Raw genomic sequence first — 24,454 nt, 5'->3', positions numbered from 1 at the left:
CTTCCTCTGTTAGGCTTTGCAGTGTTATTTTTCCATCTTTTCCTGGTGTATCACAGCTTCCCCAAGGGCAAAGCACTGAGAATCTTCCCCACCTCCTCCCAAATGTAGAGCTTGGGTGGTGTGTTTACCAGCATGGGAACCCAGCACCTTTAGGATGACATTTGCTTGTGGAGCGTTAACCTTATTTCCATCCGTTCCTCGGTGTCAGCAGCAGCAGAGCTTTGTGTTCCTTACCACCTCCACTGGCTGCTCTGCTTCTCCAGTGACAGGTACCTGGGGAAATGTGTTTTGTGGGACGCTTGACATACAGCATGACTCTCTCATCAGATCTGTTTGTGTCAGAGAACCTTTAAACTTCTACAGAATTGTGATTTTGTTTTCTTTGTGGCTTGTCACCATTGCCACCCCTCATCTGTAGGAGGAGGGGAAGGGGAGAGTGGAGATGAACTTCAAATGCTTTATTTTTCAGCTTGCTTTGTTTGCTGGAGGAGTGGCAACAAGTTGATTAAATGCCAATCCTTCAGCACAGGAAGCTGGCAGTGCGCTGCAGGTCCTCCAAAGCTGGGACGAAGGGCAAATGCATACAGATTAATTTCTGCTGGGGGTGTGCTGCAACTACAGCTCCACAAAGCTGGTTGGGAGCCTTGGGGTTTCACCCTGACCAAAATGCATCCAGATGTGAAATCAAGTTGCAGGACCCTGCCTGCATTCTTCAGTCTCACGCTCCAAGCTTATGTGTAACCTTTGAATGATATATTGTTGATTTTTTGGTCCCTTTGGCAGCAGCTGGCTGATGCTCTCGCTCTTGCCTTACAGGAGGAGCAGGCTCCCGTGGTGCAGGGCCGCAGGTCATCGCTCAGCGGGGTGTGCTACCTGACCATGGGTCTCCTCGTGCTGCTCCTTGGCTTGGTCTTTGCATCAATGTATGTCTACAGATACTTCTTCATCACGCAGGTATGGGTGAGCTGGGAAGGACGGTTGGCTCCTCCATCTGAAGCAGCAAAGCAAACTGGATCGAGCCTTTGATTTGTGCTGCTGCTTGTTGCTTTGCACAGTGGGGATTTGGGAGCTGGTAACTGTGGGCACTGCAGATGGGACATGTCTGAAGTGCTGCGCTAGGCTCACCTCTGTCCTGACTGTCAGGAAGAGCCTTCCAGACGTCCTCCTCTTCCCCTCTCTTGTGTTTTGTTTTGTGTTGGTTTTTTTTTTTTAACTCTCTGAAGATATGACCCGCAAGTTCAGCCTTGTAAACCCAGTGTTACTGCTGTCAGTGGTCAACCAGTTTTCAAAGCTTGGCTGGTTGCAGGGCTTGAGCGAGCCCTGAAGAGAGCAGGGGGTACAGGCAAGGCAAAGCAGCATTTTGCAATGGGTTTTTTAGGCTGTAGCACAGAGAAACTCTGTGAGCGTAACAAAAATAGATGCTGCTATATAAAGCAAGCAAAGCAAGCTGGAGATGAAATGGCAGATGGGCCTACATCCTCTGTTAAATTCAGCACCTCTTCTTCCACGTAGGCTTTGCAAAGCTCTGCCTGGTGAAGGCACTGGGCTGGCAGTGCTGTGGATTTAAGCAGCAGTGGGTCAAAGCATGGGGAGGGGTACAGAACACAGCCCCATTTTAAGGAGGAAACTGCTATGCTCTGTGGCTTGCTGAGTGCTTAGCCAAGAAACTTCAATCATCAATTTGCACTGAATACCTCATTCTGCTGCTCAGCCAGCACTTATCCACTCAGCAGTGTCTTTTTATACTCTCATTGCTCTGTACATGCTTATGCTGTCAAATTAATTTGCAGTCCTTGTTTTTGGGTGCATTAATTATTTATTACTTGTGCTTACATATATCTGATCTGGAAATCCCATGACAAGCGTAGGGCTGCTCAGCTCTCCCACACACCAGCGGTAATCCAGTGGGTACAGGGATTTTGGTGCAAGCAACTTTGTGCCTCTGGACTGCAGGAGAGCAGCGGCTCCTGTTTTTGTCCTGCTGCATCTGTCACATACAAGCTATGAGTACCTTTAGAAGTGATGCTTTGCTTGCTCCAAGCCTATATGCCGTATGGAGAAAAATGCGAGTACTGTAAGCTATGTCTGTGGAACAGCCCAGCTACAAAATGTAAGAACCCGCAGACAATTTACCTTTCTGCTGACCCTCTGTGAAATCCCACGGGGCATCCTTTGTTTCCTTGGATCTGACCAGCAGGAAGGGAGGCGGGGTTGTTCCACGGGGGTGTTTTGAACTGCCTTCATCAAGAGCATCCTCTAGCCAACAGGCTGAGCTTGAAATATGTGCCAAACGCCTGTTCAAAAAGGGTATTTTTACCCAGTTTTTGCTGTGTTGGCTGTAGTTGTTAATGGGGTGTGGGGTGTATGTGTGTTGTGCCTCCGGCTGGATCTCATTCCCACAGCTTCCCCGCGAGAGCGTGTTTCACTGCGGCGTCCTTTATGAAGACTCGCTGTATTCGCCGTTCAGAGGGCAGCTGGAACTGCATGAAGATGTCAAGATTTACATCGAGGACAACTATGAGCAAATCAATGTCCCGGTGCCCCAGTTTGGAGGGAGCGACCCTGCGGATATCATCCATGATTTCCAGCGAGTAAGGGGCTCTTGGGTTCTTTCTGGGCATAGCACTGCTGCTGTTGTCTCATATCTGCACTGTAATCTCATTTTTGAGATGTCTTCCCTCTCAGAGCCATGTCTGAGCTTTTCTAACCTGCTCCTTGTGTGTTCCTCAGGATGGAGTGAGGTTGCTTCAGTCTTCTGGTTTGCTGAACAGTACCTCCTTCCTGCCCTGCTCGGCTTCCTTTCACCCACGTTTACAGCCATATTTCATTGAGAAGGGCTCAATTTTTTAATTTCTCTGCTTGGAACACAGGGTCTAACAGCTTATCATGACATAACGCTGGATAAATGCTACGTCATTGAGCTGAACACCACTATCGTGATGCCTCCACGCAACCTCTGGGAGCTGCTGGTTAACGTGAAGGTACGGCTGCAGTCCTGCTTTATTTTGTGTGCTTTTCTGAGCTCTTGGGAATCAGAAACAGAAAGTGATGTCTGTGAAAGTGAGCTTTGGACCTGACAGAGCTGAGTTTTCATGCAGAGCAAAGCCTTTGTGGGTTGCAGCTGAAACAATCACTTTGCAGGCATGACAGTAATGCAGACATGACAGATGAACCTGAGCGGGATGGCACAGAAAAGCAGCAGATCCCTTTCCCCAGGTGTTTACTGAGAGTTGGGAATCAACAGGGGAAAAAAAAGCCTTCCTTTCGCTCTTGCTGCTGCATTTTACTTTTGCAGAGCTGTCAATGCCCCATGGGGAATACTGGGCCCTCTGCTTTTACCTCTTTGGGGTGTGATCTGGGCTGCTTCCCCTGCCATCCTGAGGGCTGAAATGCAGCTTTTGATCTAATGCAGTTTTGCTCACAACAGGCATTAATTGGGTTTAGTACTGGCAGTTTTGTTAGTTCAGAGGCTCAAGCTGATGTATTGCAGTGACTGAAAACAACCTTAAAATAGAGCACTATTAAATCTTAACTGCAGGAAAAAAAAACAGGATTTTTAAGGCTGCAGAAGGTGAAGCAAAGCCTTTTGTCTGGCTTTCTTACTCTCTTCCATGAGAGCTTGTTTAAAAGCAAAAGAAACCAATATAATTCCCTGCAGTGTGATGAACTTTGTGGGGTTAAGCTGAGAGGTGAAAGGTTGTGCCTTGAGAGATGCCCGATCTCTGGTCCTTGTCAATCTCCCAGCTTGTTTCCCAGCACTCCTTGCAATCTCATCCACTGTGACCATCTGTTTGCTGTGCTGGGAGCCCTGCTGGGCTACAACACACGTTTACTTACAACTCACTCCAAACCAGGCACTGTGGCAGATGACCAGTCCCCACAGCAGGGGAAATGGAAAAGAGAGGATTGCACAGGCTGACTGCAGAGCCTCATTAAAACACTGGCAGACTGGAAATGCTGGTCACGTCCTCAAATAACAGGTATAAAATCACAGGGAATGAAAATTATACTTTATCGGAAATAGAGTTTAAAGGGGAATACTAATGCAGTTAAGATGGTTTTATGACTATTATGACCTTAAATCTTTAAAGAGCTTACAAAGCAGACGTGAGTTTAAATAACTTCATGATTATTGGCATGGATAAGTGTCCAGTCTGTCTGTGCAGATTTTAATGTGCACCTTGGAGACATCGTTTTCGAGTGCTTAGCTTGGTCTTATTGCTCACAAAAGTCTCTCACCATGAGGCAGTAGATCAGGCTGCCCAGAGGTTGCCCTTCTCTGAAGTGCTCCTTGCTGGTCCTTGCTTTTCTTCTCTCAATCCAGTCAAGTTACCCATGAATGAGACTGATTTCCAGCTGCAGGTTGAGTTTTGAAGGTTTCAGCCCTACTTCTAGCACCAAACCTCAGTGCAGCAAGTAATTGTAACTGCTTTTTCTGGTGGCACAGGCCCTCAGTGAAGCCTTTGCCCTTTCTTCAGCCTGCTGCCTGCTCATGGTCCCTGCAGCCTGTAGGCACAGCTATGCCCAGCCCAAATCTCAGCCTGCCGTATGCTTTACAGGGCCTCTCCTGTCTGAGTGCTTTGCCTGCAAACGCAGCTATGCTGCTTCTTGCAAGTTTCTGTCTGGCTTTGTGTGACGGTTCGGTGAGCAGAGCTGCATGATTACCTGAGAGTAAAGGATGGAAGGATGCTCCCACCATGCAGTCGCAGGAAGCTGGAGATGACCCAGTTAAATGATGGATGATCCACGTCTTTTGTAGAACCCGATTAATTTCCCAGTGGAGATGCTGGAAGCTCTAGTTTTCTTAAAACTGTTGGCAGAGAATTGATGGTATTGTGTTTGTTGTGCAGTCCCGTGACGGAGGAGCAAGAAATCCTGATTATCTCAGCTCCCACAGCTATTTAAGTTTAAAACAATGAAAGGACTGGATTGCCTCTGTGTGTGCCTGTAAGCCGTGCCAAGGCTGTGGCAGATCATGAGCCCCAGTCCCCTGTGTTAACATGAGGGCTCATGCCTGTAACTGCACATATCGTGTGCCCTCTCCTGTGCTCCCCCACTGAGAATCAGTAATTGAATTTCTTGCAGAACAGTTGTGTCAGTGTAATACAGGCTTCTACTAATAGTCTTGTGCTGCACCATTAAAAGAGAGCTGTATCGATCCGAGAGGCTCCGCCAGCCCAGCAGCACGGCGCTGACTTAATGCAGTGTGTTTCCAGGTACATCTCTGTGGAGATAACCAGTCCTGTGGTGGAAATTGAAGAGGTGAAGTTTGAAACTGCTGCTGTTGCTTGCCTTTTTGTCTCATATTGCTCCCTCTTGCACAATCTGCCGATTCTTTTATTTCTTTGACGTACCTTAGGCAAAAGGCACCATAAATGAAGCTCTGCTTCATGGCCTAGTAGGCATCCAGTCTGCTTAGAAGTGCCCCCAGTCCAAGCTGTGCTTGTAGCATGGCTGTTCATTGCCCAGGTAGCCGCTGGGCACCTCCAAGCTGGGCACAGCTTGCAGACTCCTCACTGCTGAGCAGCTCCCTGCGGCAAGAGCAGTGGCCTCCGTCCCCGGGATACTCCCAGTTCCTCCATTTCCTCTCCCCCACTTTTTCCAGTCCCTGGTGGCTCTCTCCTAGCAGCACCTCTCCTTAATAAGAGACCACCTCACTGGTCATGCCTTATTTTGGTGGAAACTGTCATTTCAGAAAGGAACATACCTGCCTCAGACATACATCATCCAGGAGGAGATGATTGCGACTGAGCACGTCAGCGACATGGAGCAGCTCGGCTCCTTCATTTACCGCCTGTGCAGCGGCAAGGAGACCTACAGGCTGAAGCGGAGGAGCACCAGGAGACGTAAGAGCCTCGCAGTGCTCAGCTGCCCCTGCATCCCAGCCCTTATTTCTGCTGTAACAGCCTCAGGGCGAGGTGGGGGGGTTCCCTGCAGGTGGAAGCACACAGAGCTCTTGAGGTGTTTCCCACCTCATTCAGCTGAACCCCAAACATCGCTGCAAATGGGTGCCTGCTGCTGTCAGTGTTTTTACTGTTGCACCTATTGGGCTCATAGAAACATTAATACAAATACTTGCAGGAGCCTGCAGTTCATTTGCACGTGGACTCCTGGGGCTGAACTAATAGCTGTGCTATTGGGAACTGTTCAGAAAATTTCCTTAATGCGGATAGTGGCAGCTATTCAGAGCAGATTAAATCTGCAAATTGCCTTAAATTAAGTTCCTAATAATATGAAAAAAGTTTTGAGGGGAGAAGATTAGACTACCTTAAACTGATTTCGTGAAAAACAACAGTATGTATTTTATACACAAATGCTAATGTTGCTGCAATAATAATAATAATAATGATAATGATAATCTGTTCCAGTATTTGTAGTTATCTGTTTATTTTTAAGCCTTATCTGAAACATGAGCCTATTCTTGGTTTGGCATCTGGGTGAGCTGTGCAGTGCTGAGGGTGTCTGGAAGCTATATGGGGCTGTATGTGCTGCTTTCCCAGAGTAGCCCCATTGCCCTGTGCAGAGCTGCAGCCCTGGCATGGTCCTGTTTGTCAGCAGGGAACGGCCAGGCTGTATCTGCCTGATGCTGCTGCCTGGAGGTGAGCTCCTGCAGCACATGCACATGGGGAACAGCTGTTGTTCTCCAGTGAGGCTGAGGCTTTGGCAGCATCAATGCGTGTGCTGATTTAAACAGCCAGCAGGTGATGATTTTAAGCCCACATTGGCTCTGTACCAGCCTATAGCTTTCTGCTGGTTTTGTGAGGAGATAAGACCGAGGTGCTGTCAGCTGAAGCCAGCTGCTCCCCTGTGGCTCCCCAGCTCATGGCAGTTCTTACTGCAGGACCAGGGCCTGGGCAATGGAGCTGTTCTTCCTAAGATGAAATTATTCCACGTTCTTTATGGGCTGTGTTGTTCCTGCATTTCAGCATTCAGCAATTGCATCCCTTCTGCTTTCCTTCCCTGACTTGATGCAGGTCTTATAAATGAACGCAGGTTGAATTTTCTCCTTGTCTTTCTCTCTTTTAATCCCTTGCAGGTATCAGTCGACGTGAGGCTGGGGACTGCCACCGTATTCGTCACTTTGAAAACACTTTTGTGGTTGAAACTGTTATCTGCAGAAAATCATGAAGCCCCTGTCCAGTTGTAACCTTCCATGGCTTTGCTTGCACACACATGCTCTCAGCCCTCTTTTTAGACTTGGTAATCTGCCTTACTTACTTTACTCCCTCTCCTGCTTGTGCAGCTCTAAAGCCTTGGGTCTGTCGTGGCCTCGCAGTTGATTCTGTTCTCTTTTCTCTTTACTGAGATGTTTTGCTGGGCTTAAATTTATGCAGCAGTCACAGATGGCCTTGGAGTGGATGCAGCCTCTTCCATCCCACAGGGTGGGGATCTGTTTCAGGAGCAGGTTTTGGGTAGAAGGGTCGGCCAAGAAGTAGGATGCTGGAAATGGTTGCTCTCCTCCTGTCTGAGCAGTTTCATGCTGGCACTGTTGTGAGGCTGGGGCAGAAGGTATACTACAGGAGGAGAATTACCATTCTGATGCTGATGTAATGACCAGAGTATGTCATCAGATGGACTTAGAATTAGATGTGAAATTACAAGCAGGGTGATTTGGAAAGCTCAGCAGAAGGAGGTTTTCTGCCCACACTGAACTGTGATGCTCACAGTTTGTTGTCCCAATGAAAACCAAGTTTTCAAACAGTGAAGGCAGCCCGTATGCATTGTTTCTGTGTCTAGCTCCTGGCTGATTTGGAGTGGCATACCTGGAACCAGCCAGGCTACCCTCCCTCAGCCTTCAATATAACAAGCAAGTGGTGTCTGCTTGTGGCTCCTGAGCTCATTTGCTGCCATTTTGCCTGAGTAAATAGAGGTGAGCCTTTATACATGCTGCCAAAGCTCATATCTGATGTCCCATCTATGGGCTGCTGATGGAGCTGGGTGCTTTATTTCAGCTCACCTCTCCAGACCAGCTCCTCCCTGGAAGATGAGTTATGTTCATATAGATCTGTCTTTCTGAGTTGTCAGAGTCCCATCTGTCCGTGGATGGGTGCCATGCCAGCATGCAAAGTGGTATCAGCAGCAGAAAATCAGTAGTTACTGGCAACTGCAGAAACAGAGTGGTTTGTTTTTTTTGTTGTTGTTTGTTTGTTTGTTTTTGAGAGCATATTCCCATAGGACTCCTCTGAAGAAAGCTGTTTTGATCATAATTCCTCTAGCCCAGCTGTGTGTTGTGTCATCTGTAGGCACCGCTGGAGAGCAGGTGTTGATACAAGGCAAGATTCAGTGCATCAGTATACTGCAGAGAAATTGTGTGAACAAAACTGTGTTTCTACTGATCATCAGAAAGAAAAATTGCAGGGTAATTAAATATTCTTCCTTCTGTTCCATAAATATAGTTAAAACTAATGAGGTTCTTAAAATGCAGGCAGTTTTTTGACTTGAAAGAACAGCTTGGCACATTCTTGTTAATTGGTTTTCAGCAAATCGGGACTTGTTCATCTGTTGAAATGAGCATGTTGTTTCACGAAGAGAAAGGATAAAGCAAATGCAAGAACAATCATTAACTCAGCAGGACCAAAAAAATTAATGTATTTGAGAGTCAAACTTCTATTAGTAGTACTGTGAGCTAATTATATGAAAACAAAACAGTACCTTAAAATGATCATATAATGCAATAGCAATTAGTATGTCCTTAGAAGCTCAGATTATTATTTTTTTATATAAAAAAAGAGTCAACCATAAACATTAGATTTTAATAGGTAGAGCAGGAGATGCTGATCTCCTGCTTTAAAGTGGATGTGAGATGTCAGATTGCATGTGTTTCATGCAGACCGGTGAGGAAAGTTTCCCACTGCCGGCGGAGTATTTGCTTTTATAGTACAGCTGTGTTTTTCCAACTACAACTTGCTATTAGCCCTAAGCTTTCATCGCAAAGTGAATGATGAGAGTCAGAGTATCGGTTTGCTTGGTGGAAGTATCACAAACTGGTAAATTTAAGCCCTGCATTTCTCTCTGTTTCCGGGATCCTAAGCCTGCACTCAGGTGAGCGCTCAGACCTTTTCCCTTCCCTCTGATTCTGCATGAATTAACTGGTCATTGAATATGCTAACTCCGTGCAACCCCGCAGCTGTAAGGACAAGCCCTGATTCTTTAAGGTGAACTAATGTGGTTGCTGTTTCATAGGGTGAGAATGCAGTTGTCTAGAAAGAAAACAAAATGCTTTGTATATTTTGTCTGGTAGAACTCTTACCTCTTAGGAAACATCCATGGGATAATAAAATCTTTTATCTCTGATACATAAAGTGTGTGTTTGTCGCAAAGAAAACACATTTTTGAATTTACCTCTTCTGTATTTGGGTGCTTTTTCCATTGTTGGGGTTCTGTAGAAGGGATTTGCATTCTACAATAATCATTTGCCAAAGCCTGTTCTGCAGCTCAAGCTATTAATTTGGGCTGATGTAAAGATGGAAATAGTGCAGCTTGCAAAGGTGTTTTCTGGAGTCACGTCTGGAAGATCCACTGTTCCTCTGTGTCTGTGCCTCGGAAAATTCCTGTGGCTCTTCCAGAGGAGAGGTCAATCAGGAGAAAGCTGTGATCTGAGTGGTGCTCTCCAATGAGATTGCTTACTGGGAAAATCAAAATGTTATCCTAAAAAGTAAGTGCTGAAGAGATGATTTCACTGTGCATCTATTAGGACCATCTGTTTCAGTGTTAGTACAAGAAATAGGCATGTTCTGACTGTTGATGACCAGAATATTCTTCATCATCACTACTGAAGTCTTAGTTTTGCACCTAGCTAAACATTTGAAGGGTAATAGAAAGGCAAGATCTGCTGTTACTGTGAATTTTAAACTCATTTGTTTTGACCATTGTGACTACAGGATTTCAGGATAACTTCTGAACTCAGTCTCCCTGCCGTGGAGCAGGAACAGCCCATCCCAACACCCTCAAGCGCATTCCTTGGAAGCGTGTTTGTCTGTGTGTCCCACTGCAGGCTGGGGCAGCTCTCTAGGTTGGTGGGGAAGTTCCGTGAAGCTTGCCTTGTTATTTGTACCCAGCCCATGCAGCTCAACAAGAACAAATGTCAGATATCTTTTATTGATGCCAAACTAATGTAAGACTGTTCTAACTCTTGGACACACTTACATATGTGCCTTAGGATGTCCAAAATTAGGCCCCTTTGCTTCCTGGAGAGTTAAGGGTACATTGGCTAAACACAGTCTTGTGAACAGCAAAAAATACACAGCCGTGCTCTTCATTCTGATAAAGAAATTTGAGAATAGGTTTCAAGGTTGCTGAAAAAATTATCAGTTTATGTTTGTGACTCCATTTTCAGTCAATATAAATACATTACCTGCAAATTTTTGAATGGAATGTATAGTTGCAATCAGACATTCAACTCAAAGAAAAATCTGATCGTGTCTCTTCCAGTCATAAAATTCATAGCTAATGGTGGTACCTATGTTGAAAAAGTGTCTTGTATCTGAGAATTTGCTCTATCAAATAATGTCATTGCTCTCTTCGTATTGGTTGCAATCTCCATGGAAGTAAACAGGAGGAATTACTTTTGGAGCAACCTAGACAATTCCTCTTCATTCAGCACAGCCAGGCAAGCCAAAGGGTTGGACACCTATGGCCCTGTGCATCAGATATTTATACTGGCTGGTATTTTACAAAACAAAGCTGACTTCAGGACAGGGTGATACTAGCTGTTGCTTTTCCCGGTGGCTGCAGAACAGCCTCATGTACATAGGAGAGTTCTGCTTCTCTGCACGAGGACCAGACCTGATTGCTCTGAAATGCAGCGGCATCTGACATGCTGTGCCTGCAGGAAAGCAGGTAAGTACTGAGCAGGAATACCAACTGTGTGTCACTGCCTGCTAGCTTGGGGCTGCTGCTTTCAGCATCTCTACTGTATTCACAGACAATCTTGTTTTAGGCTGTCTTGTTGATACCTTAAATGGGTGGGTTGAAGAATCAAGAAGCAGCTGTTTCCTTAAGTTTGCAGAGAATATTTTCTCTGGGAATATTATTATTTATAGGGAATGTGTTTATGCCAGCTCTGATTAACTGTTCTTGCTAGTGCAAAAGAATTCTTCAGTGGAAGCCACAATGTTGTTCAATTCATTTGGATTAATTAATCTGAAAGGCCAAGTATATAACTTCATAATTGAGCTTTTAGATCTGTTTTTGAGTTCAAATGAAATCATGCCATGCAATAGTTGAGATACTCTCATGGTCAGACTAGGGAAAGAAGCTTCAGAGAAGAGGATAACTGATTGAAGCACATTGAAGAAAACCTCTCAGAATTCATTGTCTTTTAAAGAGATTTCCCCAGGATTTCTCTCTGTGCCCCATCCATTATCAATGGAGCAACTAATTTTTAATCTTGCTGTTCTGTGGTTTTTGTGTTCCTTTCCTTTCAGGAGGTAAGATAAAGGCTTTGAATCAGGCCCCAGCTGCTTCTCACTGTTTTCAGATCGTGATACCATGATTGGCTCTGCTCTAATAAAGTCACTCCATGTGGGCTGTTCTCCCTTTTCCATGAATTGAAATGAGTGCGTGTAAAATGCAGAAAAGCAGCCACAGGCAGACCTGTGAGTGCTAACACAGCGCAGGTGGTCGCAGCTCAGCCTGGGGCCCTTTGAGACACAAGGCAGGTTTGCAATACATGTTTCAGACCGTCTCTCCCTCCGCATTATAACAGCTTTTAAAAAAGATTCAATTAAGATGTCAAGGACGTAAATGGTTTCTCTTCCCCCGCAAGACAGTGTTAGCCCATGAAATGGATGAGCAAACAGCAAGCAAAAGCAAACCTCACTTACAACAGCAGGTAGCAAAGAACAAACCTGCTGGCCGGGTTGCTGAGTGGGGAGAGGAAGGCATGTCGATTCTGTAATGAGGTTTGCAGTGGAAATGCACTTTGCTTTCATTCAGCGCTTTGGATGGAGTTGTTTAATCGCACCAAAGGGTAAATATTTGGCATGAATCTCCTTGGCAATCTGAACTCATTCAGCGCTCAGCCTAGCTGTTCCCGCAGTGCTGCCTTTCACCAGGGCAGGACTTTGTGCTCGCCCGTGGAAAATCAGCAGGTCTTTAATTCTTCAGTTCACTTTTTCCCCACGGTTTTGCATTAACCTCAAGCTGGAGAGCAGGGCCTAGGGGTGCTCAGCCCCTGCACCAGATGGTGTGGGGCTGCCATAGGTGTCCCAAATGGCGGTGGGATGGCAGCACACACCTGTGTCCTCATGTCCGGATCCTCCTCATGTGCAGATTTTAATCTGCTCGAGTAAGTGTCCCTGTGCTCGCCCAAGTGTGAAGTAAACAGGGAAGCTCAAACCAAAACTGTAGCGTCTCAAGCCACCTCTTTTCCTCGCAGAAATGCGGCTCAGTGTCATGAGGCAAGAGAGTGTTTCTGTGCAAAATCCTCACTGGGTGAAGGAAAGCTTTGAAAGTATTGCTGTTCTTCTGATGGCAGCTGTTCTTAAATTTTGCAGGTGAGGAGAAAGGAGAGCAATCCCTTGCTGTCTATACACAAAAGAATCCCTCCACCCACCGTGCTGAGGTGCAGCCTGCCCAGGGAACGGCTGCCCAATGGGTAGCAGGGGCTCCTTGTGGAAGCAAATCCCAAAGGCAATGGGGTATGTGAGGAAATATTTGGGTATTGTTCTTTTTTGTTGCTGTTTTGGGGGCGGGATGGTGTTGATTTTCATGGATTTTTTTTGTTTTTGCGTTTGAACAAAGCCCTGTGGCAGAGGGCAGCATCAGGAGGCAGCATGCTGTCAGGACACGCAGCACCCAGCAGCTGCATTGCTTGCTCCCTTGTCAGTGCTCTGCCACTTGCCTGTACCTTCTCCTGACATTTTCTCTTTGTGGCAGCCCAAGGGCGGGAGTTTTTCCCGCCGATTTACTGGACGATGCGCGCTCCCACAGCCACCACAGTCCATATGGATCCCTCTCCTGGCACTGGTGCTGCTGCTGAGATCTCCCCCAGCAGCTTCCAGAGCGGGCACCTGCTGAGGAGAGCTGCCGTTAATTTACCACCCCTCTGCTCTTTGCTTTGATTTGCTTTCCTTCTTTGGTTAATTTTTTCTTAAAGTTTTTAATCTCCTTTAACTGTTTAGTAACAGATGTTGGACATGGTCTCTAAGGGTACGAATACGAGTGAAGTGACAAAAAGAAAGCTAAAGCAAATCTGACACCTGCTTTGAGTTGTGTCTACCAACTTCCATCCAGGGCTGCAAAAGCAAATGCCAAACTGCTCTGAAATTTTGTTTACAGTTTAAAGATTCTCCTGAAAAACTTTCAGTCCTGAAGGATTCTGCTGCTTCATCTCTAATTTTCTTTATTCTCCTTCATTGTTCTACAATCCTGACTTCATTTCCACAATTGCTGACTGTGATATAGAAAAGGGTTTCTAACATCAGGTGCAGCAGAAGTTGAGGGAATGTGGTTTGCAGTGAGACTGGGGTGCACTAAAGAAATGGAAGTTTCATCAGTGAACTCCCCCTCTGCTGTTTGCTCCAGCAGGGTACTTGCACTGTGGTTCTGCTCCACAGAATGGTTTGTCACCTTCTGCAGCCTTGCCCTGCCTCTTCTTCATCTCCTTGGATTTGGGAAACTTGCCTAGCAGCACTTTGTTCTGACTTCATGGGTAACCAGTGTGGCACAAGAATTTTCTAGGAGCCCTCAAACTGATCTGCAAAGGTCTTCTATTCTCCCAGCTCTTTCAGGGTTGCCTTCAAGTTTTGCTGCTTTGACATTTTTTATTTGCCTGGGAAAATAATTTGTGCCCAGACAGTTTTGTCAAAACTTTAATAAGAGAGGGTGGCCTACATGGTTCTGTTCACGTCTGTGTTTAAAGGACATGTAAGCATGGGGTGGGAGCAGGAGTGTAGACCTCATGTGACCGATGTGACTGTAAGAATGGTGAAGGACACTGAAAATAAGGTTCTTGAATGTATGCAGATGAATTCTGGAAAAACAACCCCTTAGTTCTTAGTATGGGAGTCCGGCTGCCTTGCTCTGCAAGCTACACAACCTGAAGTTCAGTGAGCAGGGTAGGATTTAGGAGTCCTTGTCCTCTGTGTGGTGCCCTCAGGGGTTGGAGGATTGTGGCAGGCTAGCAGTGGTGGACAGTGAGAAGTGAGAAGAGCCCAGTAGAGCCCATCCCCACTTAACTTGGAATAAGTGATTGAATGGGGCACCCCAGAGCATCTCAAGTGGCAGTGAACATGTCTCACTGTGCAGCAGAGTTCTGCCCCATGGTCCTCACTGGGCAGATACAGGCAGGAGTTTCTGCAAGGGCCTGTGGTCAGATCAAGGATGTGTATTTCACAGCTCAGCCTCTTTTGCTTTCTCACTACTTATATAAAATGGCCTGCGTAAACACATTCATTATTAATACTAACTTATTTCACTCTGCATGAGGGAAACAAACCTATCTACAGGGCTTTTATAGCTCCACTAACTCTGGTTTGCAGAAAGTCCCATTCATTTATTTCTACCCCCTTCTAGCTAGGATGTTTTCAAGCCTATTAGCACAGCTGAAGTCAGACTGGTCTCTGCTGTCTGCAACTTCTCATGCATAAACCTAATTCAAATACTGTCCTTCATTGTCTCAGACCCTGGCTGGCTGAGTGGGCCTGGGTTAGATGTCACTCTGGGAGATGGTTTTGTTATCACAAAGTTAATACTTAACAGGGAATGGTCAGGATTGCATTCATGTGCTCTGAAGTGCAGTCTAAACTGGATTTCCTGGGTTTGTAATGCTTAGTTTCAGATGAACAACTGACTGGCCATGTTTAGAACTCTAAACTGCCAATATTTGCTCACAGGTATAAAACCAGCTTAATCTCTTGGAACAGAGACAAGGATTAATAGGAATCTGTGGTATATAGCAGACATAAAATTTTACATTCTTTGGTGTTTTTCTTCCTGGGAAATGTTTGTGATCCTTCATAGAACAGCTGTTGGGATTCTTAACAGCAACTGTTTTGTCATGTTAGAAAATGTGGTAAATGTCACCCTTTTGAAGCAGTAGTGTACAAAAATTGGAGTAAGGAGAATAAGTGAGATGAGATGATGGTTAAACAGAGATGTTGTAGGTGTGCTTTGCCTTTCACAGTATCTAAAATACACGGAGTCATTGGAGTCTATTGCTACAAGTTTCTCAGTGGAGGGAAAAGTCTTTGCCTTTCTAGTGAAATCAGTGCCTCTTCACTCTGAAGCTGAGCAAGGCAAGCTGCTGTACTCAACTGAATTGTACTGCTGCACACTGCTCAGTTGCAAATCCAGAAGGCTGCAGAGGTCAGGTGTGAGAGGCAGAGCATCTTCCCACCAATACCAGATGTGTCCAGGGCCATGTGTGTCTCTGACTCTGTCACAGCAAGGTCAGCAATGGGAGTGCTCCTGTCGCTGTTGTGTCATTTCTGTATCTCTATGGCACTTTATCTGATAACATCACTATCACCAGTAAATGCGGTCAATAAGAGAGTATGAAGCAGCTTTGCTGAATGGAGTGTGATTTCTGCCTGTGTCCATTGCAGCACTCCACTTGCAAAGCAAAATAAACTACTTCACACTCCTTGTCTGGGAGGAGGAGCTGCCTCGGCCTGCAGAAATGCCATTGAAATCAGTTTCCCGTTATACTAAGGCATTTTTTGCCTCATGAGGAACTGATACAATCTCTGTTCCTATATTCAGGCATTACTGGTTAAAGTCAACACCCCCTTTGGTGTCCACTTTAACCACTGCTAAGTCTTCTACACCAGCACTGCTTTCTTCTGTTATATATAAACCATGCTTCCAAAAGGAGTCTGAAATCTCAGTGACAAAACCTTTGTGTCTATTGCAGTGCAGCTAAGGGTAAGCTGTGAACAAGGAGGCGATGAGGATTTGCTGTCTGCTGGCAGGGAAGCTAGCTAGATTTTCTGAATTTAGTGAGGGAGGAAATGGAAGATACTGATGTCCACATCAGGCTTGCATTTCCTCTTTCAACAACTGCACTTCTTTAGTGTGATCTCGTACAAAGATGTGGCAACATCATGAACTTTCACTTTCTTCACATGCAAAGTGGAGCTCAGGAGGAAGTCAGTTCTTGATTTGTGCATAATCCTTCTCACAAATGTACAGAGAAAAGTCAGTGCAGAGGCTGGAATTAGTATCCCTGTCTGGGAGATAATACTGCAAGGATCTAGCTCTATGTGAATATGAAAGCTAACTGCTTCAGTTGTCATCATTCTCAACCCTGGGAAAGGGTCTGGCTGCTACAGAGCAGTGCTGGAGGCAGCGGTGTACCCAGAGCACTGAGTTGCCTCTCTCAGGTTGGCACCACCTCGTCATTCAGGCTATCTGGATGCCTGTGAGCACTGATAAGAGGTAACTGATTGGTATGTGAGGCTTCTGTCAGTGGATTTTTTTTATCGCCTCATTTGTTTGGGAAGTGATAGTGCTCATCTTCTTCCAAGGTACAAAAAGTTGTTTGAGGTCCTATGGTGCTCGCTGCTGCTTTGGGGCTTTTACCTTACTTCCCTGTGAATTGGGGGGTTGTCATCTGTTTGCTGCTGCACTGGGCTCAGGCTTTTTATTGCATGTCTTGTTTGGTTTGGCTCTGTGCACGAAACTACTTTTGTAGCCAACCAGGAAGGAACCAGTATGAAAAGTCTGTAAAAAGAGCTGGCGGGGAAATCTGGAACTCAGTCTATAACATAAGCATGTATGATCAGGACAGGAGGGGCAACAAGATTTCATCTGAAGCTTTTTGCCATAAACTCCATGTCTCTGCTTCTTTGCAGCCCAAGGCTGTATGACTGAAGGCCTGGAGGATTGCAGGTGTGGTGTGGACATCGGAGTAAAATATGCTACCATCTATAAGTAAATACTTTTTTTTTTTTTTCCCCAAAGTAAAAGGGAATCGCATCCAATGAGATATGCATCGCTATTTACAAAAAATTATTTCAGTTCTTTTCATCCATAAATGACAACACAAAGCATTGTGGAAGGGAAGCAAATAAGCTAGGAGCCCTGAGAATGGGCTTATTTCTGTTCTTTTTATGAAATATTTTCACATCTGAGTATTTAAAGTAAATGGTTTTAGAAAGTAGTTCAGGGTCCTGCACCTTTCATGACAGCATCTCCACTTGTCGGGCGAAGCAACTAACGTTCAGTGTGTGGGTCAAAGCTTTCTTCTTGATGATTTCTCACTTTGTTTTGTAACGAAGCTTCTGCAGACTCCTTTAAAACAAAATAGTAACAGACCGCATCCAGACAGCAGTTCAGATTAGCCCAGCAAAGAGTGACCTGAAGGATGTCCCGTAGCACAGTGTGACAAGGGACGTGCATGATGCTATTTCTCTCCAAAAAGTACAGGAAGAACGTCACATGGTAAGGTGTGAAACAGACCAAAAACGTGACAAAGTTTGTCACTACTACCTTCTCTGCTCTGGTCATGTGTGTCTGGAGGTTCTCTGATATTCTGTGGTTTCTCAGACACCTGATGATCTGAATGGTACAGAAGGCCATGGCCACCATGCTGCCGAAGAAGATCATTTCCAGGGAGATTATCAGGCCTGTGTTTTCCCATGTGCTTTTGGAGAAGTTGTGGAAGCAGGATGAGATGTTGTAGGTCTCCTCATGAAACTGGGAAGTAGACACGGTCCCAGCCGAGATGCCCAGGCAGATGACAGCACAGACCAGAGCAGCTTTCTTGGTGGAGCGCAGGGCAGGAGCCATGAAAGGGTGCTGGATTGCGATGTAGCGGTCTACGCAGATGCAGAGGGAGATGAGGATGCTGCCATACATATTTATAAAGTAAAGACTCTCCAAGATGGAACAAAACATAGACCCGAATTTCCACTTGTTCTGAAGGTGATAGGAAACAATTTTAAAAGGAAGAGTGAACAGCAGCAAAGTATCCAGAAAAATAAGGGCTATAAGGTAGACTGCAGATTCTGACAGCTTTTTAGCTGGAAAAAACAGGAACGAGAGGGCCATCACATTGAACAGCAATCCCAGGATAAATGTGGGAGTGTACATGATCAGCTGGAACAGTTCTACTCTGGGGTTGATACTGCTGTTGGTACAGGTGTCATTCATGTCTCCAAGTATACTGAAAGAGAAGAAAATCACCTGCACCACAAGGAAGACTGAAGACCATGTCTAAAACCTGATGCAAAGGCCAACGAAGTCTGTAAGTGTCTGCAGACCTGGAGACAATTTTTCTCCTTGGTTTGCTGACTTCCCAACCCTGAGAGACTAAGTCTTCAGAAGAAAAATGAAACTTAGGAACCCAAACATTTGCTTAAATCAGCCAGACTTACCACAGCTGGTAAACTGCTGTCTGCTGCAAAGTGTAGCAAATGTGCAGTGGTTTCTTCTCCCTGAGAGGGGATTAAAAATATCAAGGTAGACAGGTCTGAGCAGGGGTCCTGAAGTAATCCTCTGTTAGAAGAAGGCTGGATCCTGTCCTCAGGCTCTCCTGATAAGGATCAGGAAAGCTGTCATTGGTTTCTGCTGTCAGAATCACTTACAAATCCAAACGCACAGGGATACCTGGTTCTTTCTTGCAGCCAATTCTTTCACAGCAGACATTGTCTGTAAATAAACCCTTTTAAAAATCTTTCTGTTAGAGCCCAGAAACCACCTTCATCTGCCTCCCTGTAACTGTTGTTACTTTTACCTGATGCTTTTCTTACATGAGTTACTGGCACCGATGCTGTTTCATTTTGGATTTGGCAGCCTGTCATCAGGTGGTCAGTGTATGTTCCTGTTCTGCAGACCAAGCCGCTTCCCTGGTGTTTCAGAGGTAAGCTCTCTTGCCCTGTAGTTTGAGAAGATCAGCACAGTGGAAAAAGAATTCTTGCATAAAAACTAGCAATTATTAGAAAGGAAGAGCAGGTTGGTAGTCTGCTCTGTAAGGACATGCTGATGCCGGGTAAACAGTTCTGTAAGCTCTTGGTTACATTGCAGAAATGAGAAAAACAGTCCCAGAAACTCAGCCTGATGAGGAGAACAGCTGTGGCATGACTGTAGGTGCCAAAAAGCATCCCTCTGCTGGGTCAGGTGCAGGCTTTATTCATACTGCCCACTCAGGTATGTGTGTCCCCACATCTGGCAGTGCTGCTGGCTGTGTGCTCAGTAGCCTCCTTTGCTGCAGAGCACCATAAAGGACATGGGGGCACGGCTCAGCAGTGGGGCAGCAGCCCTGACAGCAGCGCAGCTCTGCTGCTGTATGTGAGAAACTGAGGGAAAACAAAGAAAATCCCTTATCCAAATACAACAGGGCAGGAAAGCCTGAGGTTGGGAAGCACTTGGGGATCTGAGTGGCTGGAATGGAGAAGCATCCCTAATGATGCAGCAGGTTGTTCAGCGCCTGTTCAGCTCAACTCTCCTGCAGCAGCAGGGCATGGGATTTTGCTGGTAGTGGCACTGGGCACCCGAGCCCACAGATTCAGGTGGGGTTACAACAGATGAGGGGTTACACTGATGAGATGAAGCTGTGCAGAAGCACTGCACTGAACAAAATGGTGTCCTGAGCCCGCAGCGTGCTGCTCTCCTGCAGGGTCCCCGTTCTTGCATGAAGCACTGCCAGTCCTTTTAATGCTGGGAGGGAACCGACTGCTGACAGCCAAAGGGATGACAAGTTGGTTAAGGAATTCCTGAAAAGTTATCAGTATTGAGAAAGTTCTTTGCTGCATTGCCTTTCTAGAAGATTTCATTAGACTTTTTTCCTTCAGTGTTTTTTTGTTTTAAATAATAGTGTGTCAAAGGAAATTCTAGGTCTAGGGAAATAAAATAAGAAAGTAAAATTTCAGCTTCTTACCCAAAGTTTTATTTGGTACAGGTCTAGTGATGATTAAAAGACATTTCAGTCTAGCTTGATGTATAGATTTCTAAACAAGAAAATATGCCAAAGGATGGTCCGTTCTTTCTTCAGAAACAAACAAAAAAAACCCCAACAAGTAAACATGTTATAAGCAAAACAGATGATACAAAGTACATTTAGTTTTCAGATCATGTAGCAAGAAGAATGTTTCTAAGGTAAAATTTCCCTATAATGTAATACTGTCTCTTCCCAACTCACCTTTGGGCACTCTCTAGCACTGCTTGTTGACTTGCTCCCCTTGACTTGTAGAATTCTTGAATCCTGTGTATTCTTTGAAGGCTATGAAGTGAGCTGCGTGCAGAGAAACAGCCAGTCTGGAGGTTAGTATCCACGAAGTGCTGCTGCTTTTTGTTTCATCACATACTTCCATTACAGCAACACACCCCCACTCTGTCTACACAATATGCGCTATGGAGGTGATCTGTCACAAAGCTCATTTGAGGATGTAAATAGTTTGCTTTGTGGGGCTCACATCTCCATGAGTCACCCATTCAGAGCAGTTTCCATTAACAGAGGAGGAAATTCAGGTCCTGCAGAGCTTTGTGTGACTTCTTTCTACAAGAGCGTTAGCTGCTTTAACCTATATCCTGAGCTACTGCTGTCAGTGCCTCTTCCTTTTCGTGCTATCAGAAATGAAAAAGAGATCATCAGTTTTCAATGATGATTTTAAATGTTCATTTTGAGTTGGTATTTAAAAAAAAAAAGATTGCTCACTCTTCCCCTTTTGCAGGGATTTCTCCTAGTATTCATGGAGTTGTTTCTCATTTTCCCTTGGATGCATGTATTCTCATGGCACGTAAGCACTGCCTGCCTCACCAGGGGGTGCACAGAAGTCCGGACAGAAAGCCTTGTGTGACTGCACATCTGAAGAAGGATGCTCTGAAAAGGAGTGGATGAGGAAGCAGAAATGCTGGGGTTGTTCTCAGCACACCATGTTCTAGCCATTGCCAAGGGCTGGGCTGCTTTTTGTCAGCAAATATCCTGGCAAGTTTTTTAGGGAGGATTCTGTAGCCGAGTGGCCAGGATGGCATGCAGGTGGTGCAAATTCACTTGGAGAATTTGTGAAACTGAATGGGTGGGGAAAAAGTGATGCTGAGGGATGACAGCAAAGGGGAAATGAAACAGTGTGAGTAACATATAGAAGGGCTGGGATAGTCCATGACAACCTCCCAGACTGTTGATTAATAGTGCAACTTGTGATGCAAGGGTGAGGAAGCTGTGGGCAGGCGAGGTGCCTTTCTTTTCACACTATAGGCCTTTATCTTGTGCTGATAGGTTGTGATTCTTCAGTAGGACCACAAGAGCGGGCAGAAGACAATCAGTCTTCCAGTCTGATTGTTTAGACTGCTCAAATCTTGCACCTCTTTGCACGTCACCGATGCCACCAGTGAGAAAAGGATCACCTGATGCTGTGTGTGCCACCTCATTGCTTTTTCCTAAAGAAGGAGCTGTTCCACAAGCATTTTAACTTGTGTTGAGATCTCTGTCATTTCTCTGTGGCCACCACACAGATTTGCCCTTTAAGTTACGCAGGCGGCCCTGGGTGGCAGCAGTTAGGCTCTGCTGGTTCCTTGTGCTCGCCTTTGGGGCTGACCTTCCCCTAGCAGTGCCAAGCTGCACCAGCCAGCTCAAGATGCTGGTTATCTAAATCAGAGTCTAATTAGGGAGAAAAATTGTTCTGCTCAAGAAGAGAGAGCATTCTCTGCTATAGTCCTCTTGCTTTCCTACTTGATTTCCCTCAAACGCCCTTCAACATCTCCAGTTTTCAGTTTCTCTCACCTCTCCCCTGCCCTTCCATGTCCCCACCCCTGGATTCTCCCTTTTTCAGAAGGGCTGCTGTAGCTGTGTGCTGGAGAGGAAGCTTTGGGAGCCAGCCAGAAGGGAACAGCAGTAGGGGACACTAGACTGTTTAGCAGATACCTCAACAGAGCAATGTGCAAAGCCTTAGGATGGTCCTGGGGAACCTTGTACTGCTGGAGTGCTTGTCTGGGATCACCATGAGGGGCTGAGCTCATCTCTGAGCTATTTGGTCCTGCTGGAGGGCTTCAAAGGGTGGCAAAGGAACAACACCCTTCCCCTCCAACTCCCTGGCTGTAGGAGGCCCAGAGGCTTTTGGAATTTGTTCCTACTCACCCTGAGTCACGGATCACATCCTGGCTTTGGGCCATCACGACATCCCCACAGGACTGCCTGTGACATCCAGGAGAGCCAGAAGTTGGATGCCACGTCCTTCTACCTAAATTCGTTGGCTCTGCAGTCATTTGTTATTGAGTTGCTCCATCTCGTGGTTGAAGGGGAAATGCGAAGCACAGCCCTGCATTGTCTCAGCCTCTCCTACGGTTGATCACCAGGAGGAACAGTGTATCCTGTAGCTCAGACGGCTTATCCCATAACTGCCTCCACCAGCAAAGCGCTTGGCTCCCTGCATTCGCTGTGTTTGTTCCGCTGTCCACACCATGCATGACCAAGGAGGAGTAATGAGCAAAGGGAAAGCCCAAAGCTCTGCCTTTTGTGTCGATCTGAGGGGACAAAAGCACAGAAACAGCTGAAACAACTCCATTGAGGAAGTGACCATAAGCATTACTGGTGAGGCCAGGAAACTGCTGTGCCAGTGCAGAACTCTGACTCCAGGGGGAGGCCAGCTCACCAGCTGTTAGTGTCCCTTGGAAGGACCCAAAACCTGAAGGAGGAACCTGCAAGCCTTGGCTGTGCAGCAGAACCATGACTGTCTCAATGGAGAAGGGTTCTTTCAGTGGTGGAGGAGCTAAATCTGCTGCCTGAGTGAGCAGGTGAGCTGATGTCTCCCTTTGAGGTGGTTTTGAGTTTGTTGAAATAGATGACTCATTTCAATAGAGATATCAGCTGGGGATGCTGTGTGGGGCTCTTGAGGACATGTCAGCTTGTTCTGCTCTCAGCTGCACAACACTTGCTGCCAGCCTGAAGGGGACCTGTGGGCAGTGCTGCCACTCTTCCCACTTCATTACCTTTGGCTCAGCCCAGTGGGTTTCCAGCAGTGCTGGTGTACCCACAGAGGGCCCCCACACCGCAGTGTGCCTCTTTCCAGCCAAATGGCTGACTCATTCTGACACTTCAAAGGTGGTTTTATGCTTTTTTCCTACTCAAATCCTCACCTACATTTGTCTTCAGCTCGTACCCAGGTTGGATAGTTAAAAGAATTTCATCCCAGAAAGAGCACTGAAGCACTGGCACAGCTGCCCAGGGATCGATGGGGTCACCATCCCTGGAGATGTGGTGAAGTGGCACTGAGGGACGTGGGCAGTGGGCATGGTGGGCTGGGGTTGGACTTGGGGATCTTAGAGATTTTTTCTAACCTAAATGATTTTATGATTCTGTGATATAACTCCAATCCCTGGCATGACAAAGCGGACGCTTCAGCTGTCCTTGTGCAAAGTGGAAAAAAAATCAATAACTGAAGATGATTGAGGAGCTTTTGCTTTGTTTTTCGTAGAGCCAACATGCATATACAACTGTATGTAAGGGGTTGTATAACTGCACCTCATATCCAAAAGGCAGCCATGCACATTTTGAGCCATCCAGGCTGCTTGTGTGACTGAGGAACTGTATCCCACCAGCGTACTGCTTGTGGTGACAGACATCGATCAGCCTTCACATAGCATTTGTTCTCAGTGTTTTCCACACCTCGTTTCTGGAGGCGTGTGAACTAGCACCGCATGTGTGTACAGTGTGTGACAAGTTACTGCAGCTTGGAAGGCCTCAAAAATCATTATGAGAAAATGATTAACTAAGCAAGAACATAACAGTCATTTTAGGAAAGAGAAAAAGTGCTTCCAATAAGATGTCCTATCTTTGAAGCCAGCAGTGGATGTTTAGGGGAAGAATGTCAGAAAGTGGGATCCTGCTGCTGACAGTACTTCCAACAGCAAGCTCAGTGAATAAGGAAAGGGTGGTCGTAGAGCTGTCCTCACTGAGTTCCCCAGCTTACTTTTTTCTTCCCATTTCCCACAGAGTTCTTCTGCTGACATATATCTATGCAGCGTGTGATATACTTGTGTCTATTCAGCAGACACATCTAGCATTTTATTCTTGAAAACACAGACATAACCATTTTGTTAGCATTTTAGGAGATCAGTCAGATTTGAATGGCTCTGGTCTTCTGAAGGTGGCAGAGATCGGAGGGCAGCAATGCTCCAAGTGTGGTTGTGATGGATAATGAATGTGAAGAGATGAATTAGAAAAGCGGTCACAACCATCGGGATGCAATGGCAGTACTTTTCCCTGAATATGCATTGAAACTGTACTCCCCGAGAGCAGGAAGTTTTTTTGTCATTTCATTGTTTAAAATTCATTTTGCTTTCTCAGTGTTTTGCTGTATTATTTCATTACCCAAACAGCATGTGAATGCAATTCTTTCTCTTCTGGCTGTGTGCTTGATGTGGCATGTGCCATTTTGGTGCTTCACTTTGTATCCCGTTGATCCACTGTTGCCTCTGCCAAGCGCTGTGCTGATGAGGTGTTTGCTGCACCCAGCCAAGCCTTTTTTAGGGTGATTTGAATGTCTGCAGACATCACAAGGCACCATGGCTGCCC

General features: G+C 45.9%; 2 protein-coding genes across 11 annotated transcripts; one reads left to right on the top strand and one right to left on the bottom strand.

Annotated features, from left to right (window-relative positions):
- The first annotated feature begins 798 nt into the window (after positions 1-798).
- ITM2C (integral membrane protein 2C) lies at positions 799-9,294 on the top strand. Of its 2 annotated transcripts, none has more exons than XM_019618980.2 (5): positions 799-954; positions 2,403-2,591; positions 2,871-2,981; positions 3,855-3,980; positions 5,696-5,771. In XM_019618980.2, the coding sequence occupies exons 1-4, from the start codon at positions 880-882 to the stop codon at positions 3,975-3,977; spliced, it is 498 nt and encodes a 165-aa protein (XP_019474525.1). In that variant the 5' UTR covers positions 799-879; the 3' UTR covers positions 3,978-3,980; positions 5,696-5,771. The 2 variants fall into 2 exon arrangements, with proteins under 2 accessions (XP_019474525.1, XP_010714784.1); XM_010716482.3 differs by lacking the exon at positions 3,855-3,980 and adding an exon at positions 7,037-9,294 and having other exon boundaries at positions 804-954; positions 5,696-5,846.
- A 7,586-nt stretch (positions 9,295-16,880) lies between these two features.
- LOC104912588 (lysophosphatidic acid receptor 6-like) lies at positions 16,881-22,669 on the bottom strand. Of its 9 annotated transcripts, XM_031555123.1 has the most exons (6): positions 22,533-22,669; positions 22,019-22,404; positions 20,084-20,176; positions 18,696-18,820; positions 18,321-18,380; positions 16,881-18,109 (listed from the first exon to the last, which is right to left on the bottom strand). In XM_031555123.1, coding segments are annotated over exons 4-6 (1,014 nt in total). In that variant the 5' UTR covers positions 18,698-18,820; positions 20,084-20,176; positions 22,019-22,404; positions 22,533-22,669; the 3' UTR covers positions 16,881-17,157. The 9 variants fall into 9 exon arrangements, with proteins under 9 accessions (XP_031410983.1, XP_031410984.1, XP_031410981.1 ...); XM_031555124.1 differs by having other exon boundaries at positions 22,019-22,669; XM_031555121.1 differs by lacking the exons at positions 22,019-22,404; positions 22,533-22,669 and having other exon boundaries at positions 20,084-21,195.
- Between the last annotated feature and the right edge of the window lie 1,785 nt (positions 22,670-24,454).

The sequence above is a fragment of the Meleagris gallopavo genome, chromosome 11 (assembly GCF_000146605.3).
Source record: "Meleagris gallopavo isolate NT-WF06-2002-E0010 breed Aviagen turkey brand Nicholas breeding stock chromosome 11, Turkey_5.1, whole genome shotgun sequence".
Lineage (NCBI taxonomy): Eukaryota > Metazoa > Chordata > Aves > Galliformes > Phasianidae > Meleagris > Meleagris gallopavo.
This window is presented reverse-complemented; position numbering and strand designations above follow the sequence as displayed.

Bases quoted from the DNA above. Each gene is read 5' to 3' on its own strand.
- ITM2C (XM_010716482.3), top strand. From the start codon at position 880: ATGGGTCTCCTCGTGCTGCTCCTTGGCTTGGTCTTTGCATCAATGTAT. The intron at 2,592-2,870 runs GTAAGGGGCTCT...CTTGGAACACAG, and splicing joins TCATCCATGATTTCCAGCGA to GGTCTAACAGCTTATCATGA. The intron at 2,982-5,695 runs GTACGGCTGCAG...CTGTCATTTCAG, and splicing joins AGCTGCTGGTTAACGTGAAG to AAAGGAACATACCTGCCTCA.
- LOC104912588 (XM_031555124.1), bottom strand. The intron at 18,110-18,320 runs GTAAGTCTGGCT...CTTCTCTTTCAG, and splicing joins ACAGCAGTTTACCAGCTGTG to TATACTTGGAGACATGAATG.